This window comes from Varroa destructor, unplaced genomic scaffold (assembly GCF_002443255.2).
Source record: "Varroa destructor unplaced genomic scaffold, Vdes_3.0 BEIS01000002.1, whole genome shotgun sequence".
Lineage (NCBI taxonomy): Eukaryota > Metazoa > Arthropoda > Arachnida > Mesostigmata > Varroidae > Varroa > Varroa destructor.
The window spans coordinates 34,454,009-34,466,058 of record NW_019211455.1 but is presented as its reverse complement, the minus strand read 5'-3'; the positions used below and the strand labels follow the sequence as shown (position 1 = coordinate 34,466,058).

The 12,050-nt window shown below is 36.0% G+C and overlaps 1 protein-coding gene and 1 long non-coding RNA gene across 11 annotated transcripts in view; one reads left to right on the top strand and one right to left on the bottom strand.

Moving 5' to 3' along the window:
* The first annotated feature begins 939 nt into the window (after positions 1–939).
* Positions 940–10,712, top strand: LOC147757715 (uncharacterized). Its single transcript, XR_015320850.1, has 2 exons — positions 940–1,150; positions 1,891–10,712. It is a non-coding gene; the product is annotated as an uncharacterized LOC147757715 (long non-coding RNA).
* Positions 5,701–12,050, bottom strand: part of LOC111243817 (excitatory amino acid transporter 2-like) — a 125,510-nt gene continuing 119,160 nt past the window's right edge. For 9 of the 10 annotated variants that reach the window (XM_086979861.1, XM_086979862.1, XM_022789969.2 and 6 more), the window contains 2 exons: positions 11,688–11,859; positions 5,701–10,543 (listed from right to left, as the gene is read on the bottom strand). In XM_086979861.1, coding sequence (XP_086835987.1) covers positions 10,387–10,543; positions 11,688–11,859 — 329 coding nt within the window. In that variant the 3' untranslated portion in view covers positions 5,701–10,386. The remainder of the gene's footprint in view (positions 10,544–11,687; positions 11,860–12,050) is intronic. The other variant, XM_086979864.1, reaches the window with a different exon arrangement.

Below are 12,050 nucleotides of genomic sequence, written 5' to 3'. Positions count from 1 at the left end.
GCAAATGTTAACTAGTAATATTATAATTATGGTCTGCGCTATAAGCTATATAAGGCATTTATGTTTCTCTTTAACCCTGGTGAGCATTATTTCTAAAATTTCTCATTTAGATGCGTTGTACTGAAAAGTTACTATATTGTGTCAAAAAAGTGGTTCGAAACTTGTCCGTTTTGCCGTGGAGAACTAAAGTTTCATTAAAATCTCTGTTGGCAAAATTTGACAAAAGCAGCGGCGTAGCCCACAGGGGCAATTAGGAGCGCGCTGAACTGACGCAGTAAATCCACCAGAAGGGCGGAGGTTTAACTAAGAAACCTAGAAGGGGCTGACCATGCTCAACACTCAAGACGAAAACGTTCACAAGGTTGCATTGCTAAATGTGTTGTAATCGCGAGTCCAAGAATGGCTCGAAATTAGATTTAATTAGATGATTCAAGAATATATAGAAAAAAAAGAAATAAGATAATTCAATTCTAGCAAAAATCATTAAGTCAACTTTCAAAACTCCCAGTAACTATCCTTCGGCACCCAGATAAGAATAAAAAAAATAACAATCTTAAGAAAATAAGGAAATAGCAAATTGCACGAAAGGTATATTAGGAGTGCTAGTCGTTCGAAGCTGGCACAATTAAGGCTACGGTTATTCAAACAACAGTGATTAGTTTAAACAATAACCTCGTGATCGAGCGTAAAGGACTGCAGCACAATTAATGCGTTTTTCAAGGTGGGCCAAAAGTTTCGTACCAGTTCCGTAAAAAAAATTTCAGATACTTGAGTAGTTTTTGTTTTATATCTGTTAACGTAGTAAGAAATACACAAATTATTGCAATAAATGACGGATTTGACTGTGCAACACATTTGTAGCAGGAACATTCCAATACTAATACTACGTTACAACCCAGCGTTAATATGTCTAATCTGCAATAGCCACAGTGTGCCAGATGTCTGTATTGCATTTTGCGGCTATCCTCTTTTGTTTACAAATAAGCAAAAGCTAGCCGGTTATCGCGCGCTAAACACAGAAGCGTTCACGGTGTGCGACAGCAGGAGGCTGCAATTTCGAATAGTGTTTGTTTTTTGAGAAATTTACTACTGAAATTTGAAACTCTGCAAATATGAAACAAACTACGAACGATACTTCCTGTTGATTAAGGTAACACCTAGGCGGTTGATCAATAAAGGTTCTCTCGCAGATAAAGTGAAACTAGGTAGACTACAAACCAGGCCACAGCACTAATATAATCATTTCAATTCTACGTTGTGCCCAACAACTTAGTTCATTGAAGAGCACCTGCAATGCATTTTGAAATCGTAGAGCTATGTGACAGACAATGTGTATTAGACAGCACCACAAAGAATCCACGGCCTGGAAGACTGCATTCATGACGTGACTGGTAACATTTATGGTAGATTATGCAGCGCCGTGATCCGAAATTGCGCGGAACGAATTAAGTTATGGAAGTAATTTTTGAAGGAACACTTGGTTTACACTAATCTGTATAAGTACTGCGGATAAAATTTTTTGGGTAGGGTTATGGAGGGAACAAATACACGTAGAAGGCCATTTTTGGTTTCCATTCTGGGGACATTAAAATAGAATACTAACTTTTGACGTGCTATATACAGCAATGACTATTGTAATCATTCAAATGACTTCATTGACTAAGATGAAAAGACCCTGTATAATACTTAGCAATAGTACTGGGTGTTCCTATTACAATAATCTGCGTATCTCTTACTACTATTACAAATGTGAGATCAAGATTCGAATTCTCAAAGCGCTTTTGTTAAATTATGTTAAGACTTTTAGCCATTTTGTATGTGTTCTAATAGCCATGTAAATCACCAACACGATATTTTAACGGCAACAAAACAACTGGTTCATAACAACAGTTCCAGAAAATATCCAACGATGGATTAGCAATTTGTCGGCTGTAGCGATCACATACATTTTGTGCTCAAACTACTGATCGGCCAAAGTATGCTAAAAGTCGAAAGGGTTGAGACCACAGTAGATAGACAAGAAGAAACCGCCGCTTAGCCAATGACAATAAATATGGACAATAAGCCGAGAAGAAGAAACACAGAACGCAAAACGAAACAGGACTGACTCCAGTTAAATACTCGCGAAGTGTTTTGGGTAACATCCACTCTGTATGAGGACATCGCAAACCTTAGGACTGATGAAGCGAGTAAACCAAGCATTGAAATAGAAACAGCATTCGCTACAACCGCTGTAAAGCAAATGCATCTGATAGTTCTCAAAAGCAACCGTACTCTCAAAAGACCTGTATGTATGTTGGAATTATAATCCAGCCACCTCCCCATGTTTAGCAATCACTAATTAATAGCAGTGGCATGTGATAAACGAGCAAATTCAATACAAAGGCATTATTACGGTTATAAGCGAGCCACCCGAGTTGATTTCAATATAGTGCAGACGGAGACAGTAAAAAAAAAATAGAAATCATACACATTCAAGTAAAGCGATCGATGAAGGATATTACTCAATGAACATCGACGTACCCTAAGCTGCGAAAAATCTTTGTTGGAGTGTCTGAAAGTTCTACGACAGTTACACAGGGGCGACGGAAGCAAAAATACGCGCACGACGAGAACGATATTGACAGAGATAACTAATGACATTGATGAATATTTGCAACGATGGATTCCATGCCACGAAGAATGACCAGAAATTCGGCGAGTAAAATGCCAACACCGTTAAAGCACACTGCACGTATCGACCTCTTAGTTATACAGGGTACCGAGTTTTTAATTGTTGTAGATTGTAATAAGTGTGAAGTCAGACAATGGGCCACAGTTTGGTTTGTTTATTATTTTGAAATCCGCTAAACCATATTTGCAAACAGTAGTGTTGTAACGGCAATAGAGCTTCAATTCAGTATTGGGCTCATGAATGTACATGAACATGTCATTCCAGAAATACTACAGTCCTATTTATTATTTTTTTTGTACCGGCCTCACTATTACCTGCACAAAAGAGAATCGTTGAAAAATGCTTAACTACTTAAATGTTGAAGTATAGGACGCATACGATTTCAGGGCGTAGAATAGTATTATAACACACTCGATTTAGTTTTTCGAACAAGGGATAAGCACTGGTTAGTCTCCAATGAGTGTACGACTTAGTCGGAGAAGATTAAAGGCTTACTATGTAGCAGTTTTGTAGTAGATATACTACGATAGGCACTAATGGGTTGATTTCTGAAAAGGTTCAAATCTTGTCATTCATACCACCACAAGGTCAGCCACCATTACACGTAGGCTTTTTAATTTCTTGAAACTAAAAACGTACGATCTAAATTAAAGATTCCGGTTAAATATACGCCTATGATGCACAATAAAATGTGGAACATATTACGGCTTAGGATCTGCAAGTCGTTAATTTTCTTTCTACAAACCACAGGAAGACAAAATCATCGAATAGAGAAGTTTATAGAGCTCCTGCAGACATTGAAATTGTATCTTAAATGTCGGAAATGCATTTTCTGGACGTGGAGCTGAATTTGAAAATGTTTATTTGACTATAGTACAGCATTACTCTTGTACGATGTGTTAGTACTGTTAATAGTTCAGTATGGTTGTGATGTTTCGTGGCTTAAAGAGAGGTCTGTACTTAACGCGTAAAGGAATAAGTACTCTAGAGCAACGTAGAGCTAATAACAGAATTAGAGCTGACTCTTATGAAAGGTTGAAAGAAGTCTTAAGAAATATCGCAAATAGTGTTAAATATAACATTTCAATAACCGAAGCACTCAAGCTAAGCAATAGAATCCTGAGACTTATTTTTTATAAGATCTTCTAAGGTAAATGCTTACAGTAAGGATTATGGAATTTAGAGTCCACTTCCCTTGTACTAGCTTAAGTAGCTTCAAAAAATTTGAAGAGCATGGGCGCTAATGATGTTTGTAATGGTAGAATATTTTGGCTTCCGCTGAAAGGGGGCAACAATTATAACCTTAAAATGTAAAACAATAATATGCTTTCAACCTAGGGCTACCCATTTCTTATTAGGATCTGCCTTGACCTTGCATAGACTGTGCATATTTGTACAATAAGATATTTCAAATAACTTTCCAGGGCTATTAAAAATGAAGTAAAAACGCATTTCATTTGTTCATCAGTAGATTCGGAGAATTTAACTTCAATCGTAGAAGGTACTTGAAACGCATCTGACAATTCAGAAATTAAAAAACAACTCGAATTCGTTTTTAATTATATTTGCATTATTATTATTGCAAATTAATTGCAAACAGATGCCACAAGAGTTAGAATGTATTTAACAAATATTTTTGAACTCCTTAGGCAAACATTCACGGTACAGGCTTTTTGTTCTTCTATTGTGATTTGGACGCGGTGAAATAGAATATAGTTTAATTAAAATGTAAAAAAGCTTTGTCTTGTTCCATATATCACAGGCCGTCAATTTTGTAATGATGAAGTTCTCAAGACGGTAAAAATCTCCGTCAGACCTATTAATTCTGTCAAACTAACGTGTGTATTTTATAAATGATAAATCTTAACTCAGTTACTATTAACTTTAAAATACTTTACACTATTTGATAGAACTTCAAAAATATTACATGAGTTTTATGGCACAGGTCGTTCCAGTTATTAAGAAAATGAAAAGTTCCACTTGTTAAGAAAAGGAAAAAATATTTAATTTACCATATACGACTTGTATGTGAATGTAAAATGATTAAAAGACTACGCTATAACTAATATGTTGACCAAACTTTATCAAGAACTTCGATGGTCCTGGCTAAGCTGTAAATTGGTCTGGGTTCAAAGAGCAACAATATAAATATAATAATTTCTACTTTTTCTTGGTCGAACCAATAAATATGTTACGTCTCTGTTCATATCAACTTTCGAACTGAAGTCACACAGCTTTGTCGAGGCCTATTGTAGAGGGAATATAGTAAACAGTTAACTCGAAAACCTTTTAAACGGCATTTTGTTAAGGCAAAATTACTCTTGAATATTTATTCGTTTACTATCGTTGAACAATTTCTAACTAGACCTTTACGCGACGATAATATAAACAAATGAAAATAAAGTAAGAGGTTTGATCACTTCACATACTAAAAATAAGCAGTACGTGCTGTTGTTTATTACTATGGGCCTTTATCGCCTACTAGTAGATGAGAATGATCTCCGTTAGAAATTTGTAAAGCCGTAGTCTATTCAGTCCTCTGGCTTATTCGTCTTAGCTGCGACTTGATACAGTACTTGATTATAGTATGATCAAGTACAGCTTGATGATATAGTACTATATTATCTCTCCAAAGCTGTATTGTTTTTTGAATAATATCGCCATGTAATATGTATGACATTACAGATTTTGATCAGTATGTAGCGTGTTCTAAATGTATCAACTAAATTTCCTTTAGAGACGTTTTCTAAAAAGTCCAGGTCTGATGAAAGCAGACTTAATTGCTGCCGTATTCCCCGAGCTTTTGCAATTTTAGAAACAACTTCAGGCAATCATAGTTTTTGACTTATAAATGAAATTTATACCTTATTTGACAATTCTTACATATTATTGGAACCTTTAGGCACCAACACCTCCTGATAAATACTTATTGCTTTAGGCGCTATGAAAATAATTTCGAATTTATAACCTGAAGTGTACTTAGCAAAAATGTAATTAATTCAAAGATTGGAAAGTCTTCTTCCATGTTGAGTTTTACTTTTTGTATTTTATTCCATAATATTTGTCATAAGCATTTCGTCATATTTTACTTTCACTTTGGTCGATGATGTAGGGAAGGTGAAAGACGTCGGCATACAATTATTTATTACTATTATAATATCGTCACGGTTATCAGCTTCATATCCACAGTCTACAAGTAGATTAAGTTGTTTCAATGTTTATCCAATTCAGTGTTCTCAGTATACGGCAGTCAAATTGCAGCCGTCGCTCAGGGTGATGGCGGCACCAAACGCGTTTTTCTTGCTGTTACACATTGTTGCTGTTGTCTTTTTTATTGATAGTCTTGCATGCTCTCTCATTCGTTACTTTCTTCCGTTCGCATCATATATTTCTATATCTAGCATATGATTTTTCTTTCTTCTACGACACATCCAAGGTCACCACCAATACATTTATGTTCGAACAGTTTACTGAATTCACGAACATAGAAGTTACCACAAGAAGTGGTGAGTGAACCCGTTTGTTCTTACGTGCGAAAGACTTCGGTAGTCACGTAATAGGCCATGCTTGATTGTATGTATATATATATATACACATACATATACACTATTTGCTGTGAGTCATTGCACTTGATCCAACTACTGTCATTAGCTTTTTAAGCGTATTTTTCGTTAACGTTGATATCTTAACGATGAAATACTTGACCTTTTTTCGAGATATAAGGTCATTAGTAGATGATTTCAATAACTACGGATCGTGACGTATGCCTGATATAGCTTTTATTATAAAAGTCGTTTTCCGCAGATAATGTCCAAACCTTCAGTTCTGACAAATGAATAAAGAATATACCCCATATTTTACTTTTTATATTTAATATTATTTGTGTTTTTTTCTATTTTGAATAATTTTTCGCTTCTCCTCATCTACCTGCTTGATATTCGTTTGTTCCAGGGTGTTTTAATTTATAGGATTGATGTGACATCATCAGCGAACGACCTAACAAACTGCCTTGAGAGGGTGTAAAAATGACTACATTTTACTACTTATAAATCTGTTACTAGGATTCAGTCATTTTAAAAGTCAAATTAGTGAAAATATTTTGTCTCGATGAACTGATACTGTATGCGTTTGTTAACCCAAGTTAAAGGCGGTGTCACGAAAGACAGCGACTTGCTAATGAGAACAAAGGAGTGTGATGAAGGAACCTGTTTTCCGGACTTTTGTTTCACTCACATATTCTACGTTAGTGTTTTAGGATAAAACTGCTTCCCTCTTTCAATACATGTCTAATGATTATAATTATATTATGGTTTTAATTGAATGACAATTCAGATTCACGCACGATCCCGTAAATAACACTTCGTATTGTTCACCTTATTTGAATGTTCATTACACGTTGTGAAGCATCGAGTGTCCTGTCCAGAGCTCGCCAAAATTCTTGGTTTTTGTCAAAATGTTGGCGAATCCATCAGGCACTTTTAGCTTAACATTCTTTCTCGTTTCAGTATTTCATTCACTCTCAAGTTTATTCAATCACAGCGGCGTAATACGCTTCAGATAAATTCTTGACGGCGGCTTATGAAAAACCGCCGAATTTATATATGTATATAGTTCTGTAGCTTGTGTTGCAGCACTTCTCGACTGACATGGTAGCCAGGTCAGGTCATAGGCTAAGAGCAGCATTAGATGAACACACATGTATATGTGAATGTATATGTAGATATATTGCACGAGGATACAATCTCCAGATAAATCACCTTGCGAAAGCGGAACATCGAGAATTTTCATTCTTCTTTCCTGGTCCATTATATATATATATTTCCAATATCGTGATGCATTCTTTGATACGGATTTCTTTTGATCGTGTACTTACCACAAATTAAATAGCTGTTAATGCTGAATAGCCGTTCGTGGTTTGTCTTCAGCTCCAATATATATATATATATATATATATATATATATATATATATATATATAGCACTATTTAGGCAACTCCTGTTATATGGAACCATTCTCGTTATCGTAGGTAATGTCTGTTTATGTTTTTATATTGACCTTATTTTTTGGTTTTTAAATAATGACAGCAATAATTGAGATAGTAACAACAATATATATATATATATATATATATATGTATATATATATATAAAATGGGTATATAATATATAATGGGAGCAAACACCTATTTAAAATGGCTGACTGGTTGCTGTGGTTTTGAAAGCTGTTTGGTAACTGCTGCTCATTGTTCCGCGGTCGGTGAGTTTTTTTTTTCTGTGTCTTAACCAGCTATACTATTCTTAAGATTTGCACGCGCGATACCTGAAAGCAGGAACTGTCCCGTAAAAACAACATTTGCCGGAGTACCATGCTGCATTCTCTCGATCTCACCTTCGCTATCATTGAACTCAGGGGAACCTGTTTATGTTAAATTTCCCTAAATCATCTACGGTAGGTTCCTTTTAGGTCCATCTAAATTTTGTTTCTATCTACATTTTGCCTTTTAAACCGAGTTTCTCATAATATTATTGCATTATCGGCATAATCACTGACATCGTTTTCCAATGGCATGCGTACCATGCCTAAGATTCAACAACAACTGTTTATATAACTTTGGTTGTTGATTCATTTTATGATAGCAAGTGTATGTACTATTGCAACATCTCTTACTCTCTCGCCATTACTCTTGCTCAACGAGAGAAGGTCTCAGGCTCATGCTTGTTTTTGTCGATTCCGTTGGGCCTAACTCTATAACTGTCATGATTCTCCTTGATTCTGGGAGAATTCTTGTGTGCGATTGTAACTTTATAAACTTATGGCACCATTGGTACTTCAGATGATTCTTTGTATATTGCGTTACGCTTTGTTAGAGTTAGCAAAACAGGCCTTTGCAGCTCTGCTTCTGTACACAGCTGTTTTTGTGCTCCGTAGATTTACTTCACCGCCGCCTTCTAAAATAAATGTCGTGGAGGACGTTTGCCTGCCAGTGCGTTAAAATTCATATAAATATTGTTGTTGTGAGTATCACGATGAAGATGACGATTGTACTAGTGACGACGACCACAATTCTTATTTATTATCGACATTAATAATGATTTTAGTCGGCCATGTTAATATCGTGATCAGCCTGTTTTTTTTTTTTGTTTTAAAGGGCACGAAGTGAAAGACATAGATCTCATTGTCTGCGGGTACTCCTCTGTCTCCAAAATATGGCTCGTAGATGTATTTGATCATCATCAACAACACAATCATGCATTATGACGTCATTCATTAGCTGGGATAATCACTAGTTGTTGCTTGCTGCGGCGGCGGCGGCGACTGGTGATAGCTAGCTCCACCATTAAACTGCTTTCCTGACTCATCATTCTCCCTCTCTAATATGATTTGCTGGCGGTGTCGCTGGTAGAGTATTTATCGGAAAAGAAGGGTGAAAAATTTTTTGAATGGGTTGCAAAACCTGCGATATATTCTAAAGATGTTTGTGGCTGCACGCGGAGCTATGAGTTAAACCATTCGCTTTCGTCGTTATCGATCAATAAATAAATAAATGTCATTTTGATATGCTCGGACGAGCTCGCTCGTTAAGGATAGTTGTGAAGAAATATAGTTCTAATGATACGTTGTTGCTGCGTTGATGATGCGTACTTTCCATTTTCGCTTGGTAACTATGTAGCTGTTCCTAACACTTTATTTCCATCCACTGTTGAGGTATTAATGACCGTCAGAATTTGAGAAACGAAATGCAGTCTTATTTATGCAACTCTGCTCTTGATCTTTGCTATTTGAAATGAATACTATGCCATACTTAAGACTGCATACGTACTTTTGTGCATATGCGGCTATCTAAGAAAAACAATACGCTTTACTGTATATTTCCTATAAGATATGCTTAGATAGACACGAATGACGTAATAACCCTATAGCTAAGGCAATGATATGTGCTACGCTTTTTTTCATCAATGAGGATTCAGTTATTAGCAATTTCACATAGAGTTCCTGAATCACTACAACGAATACAAAGTTACAACACGACCCTGCTTTCCGTGTTTTAGATAGTATGCTTTACGCAGTAACGTTTCTTCACTTTGACAGCTTGGCGTACATTTTCATAGAACATTTTTTTGTTAATCACATTGCTGAGGTATTTTAGGTTATAGAGATAGATCAAAGTAGGTAACTATTTGTCTGTGTGATTAAGTGTCGCAATGTCTCCTTTTTTCTTTACCTGTTCCTTCTGTGCACCTTCTGTTCGTAATTTGTTAATCACTGCCATTTCCGCTGTTGCTACCATAACTGTCGTTTCTTTGATTAGGTGTTGAATGCATAATCGTAGCAGTTAGCGCGGCTGATTGATTGCTTGCTTGATGAGGTAGATACACCCTCGTGTGCTATCTGTACATCCCTGGATTTTTGTCCTGTATTTGCCACATAACTGCGTTGGGAGTACGTACGTGTTTTGTGAATGCTAAACGCATGTTTGTACATCGAAAAACATTAACAACACGTCTTTTTATCGCCATTATAAGTTCAGAGAGCCATCGTTGACTTCCAGATAACTGAACTTACAGCCCTTAGTTAGAAAAAATTTTGCAATATCAACGTGCTGCTCAATGTTTCTCAGTGTTTCGAGTTGCATTTATTAAGAGCGTTCCTTATTTTGAACGAGTTACAGAATAGATCAAGCAGTACTTGAAATCATAGTCTTAATAGCTCACTTAGATTGCCGTTTCGCCTTCGTTCGGATGCGAATTCCTTGTTTTATCCAGGTGTTTCTTAGCGTCCATTTCAGCCAGCTCATCTTTGGTGAGATGGTCCACGATGCCCGCACCGAATGCGTCTCCCAAGACATTTATTGATGTTCGAATACGATCTCTGTGAAAGCAAATCACTGATCAATTACAAAGTTGACACTAAAGGCGTAGAAGTTTGATTTACTGCAAGTTTTCCAGCCACTCGGCATCTAACGAATCAATACATTTGTATAATTCGTATGGATATCCTATGAGAGTTTCTTTTAATAAATACAAAAATAGTCACTAAATGTATTGTGTACTTAATTACTTTTAATTCAATCAAATGCAAAGCCACGCCACACTGATTTCGAGTGCCACGACTCCGCGATTTAAGCATTTACTATATATACATAAATGCACATGTGTGTGTTTCAGAGCTAATACAGGATAACAGAGTTAGGTAGAAGAAACGTATGTCTCATGTAAGACGAATGTTTACTTACTTTACGTGTTTTATCAAATACCATTGCGATTTATTCATAAGGTCAAGCTTCAAAATTTAGTCAACCAATTAAGACGTTTTTGATTGGTGGAAAATGCAGAAAATGGAATACATGCAGGCTGTTTCAAGCCTGGTGATAATGGAGAACATTGGCATAAAACTTGGTCAAATAGAAATGGGACCCTTAGCAGCTGAATCACCATCTTATTGCTAAACGTCATAAAAAAAATTACATAATAAGAATCACCTTAAGCAACATGTTATCGCGTTAAAATCACCGTTTGGATCGTGAGGATGGTGGGAGCAACTATTCTTTTTTTATCTAATACCCACCAAGCCGGTTGATTACAAAAAAAAACAGTATAATAGTAACAAAGTAAATTATAAAGCCGCGGATTTCTATGACGTTATTTCTATGAAACTAATTATGCCATTAAGTGATTCTTAATAAATATGTCGGTCAAGACAGATGTCATTGACATATTTTATCTCAAAACCGTCAGCTGTTTATGGTAAAAAAGTTTGAAAATATACAAAAGTTGTCAGAACGTAGCGACATTTTTATAATGATGTGATGGTCAAATAACGACATACGTCATTTTTTATAGTTTGTAAAAATGTGGACATTAATAAGCAGAGTTATGTAAAAAAATATATACACATAATAGAATTAACAAGTAAAGAACAAAGATGTAGGTTTGCCCTGTGTTACAAAGTAAGGTTCTAAGAAACAAATATATGATAATTTTTAGGAATCCAAATTTTGCGTAGTAATACTTACAGCATCCAGTCGACGGCGACTATCATCGAAATATCTTCGGTGGGCAGTCCTACAGAAGTTAGAACAAGGAGCATCGTTACAAGGCCGGCTGATGGAACTGAGGCAGCACCGATTGATGCTGCCGTTGCCGTCAAGGACACCGCGATGATCTGCCCGGGACTGAGGTAGATGCCTAACGCCAAAAAAGGAAAAGATGCGAAAATGTAAAAATGTTAGGGAAAGGAAAACCGTACGTTCTTATTTTGCTTAGACTTTCTACACATTTTCAGTTTCTCGCAGGATTGTGCTTGCTAAGCCCTGGACCAAATAACTGAAAACATTAGTTCACGTCTTATTTTTGTCTATGATTAAATTCCGCTTTAA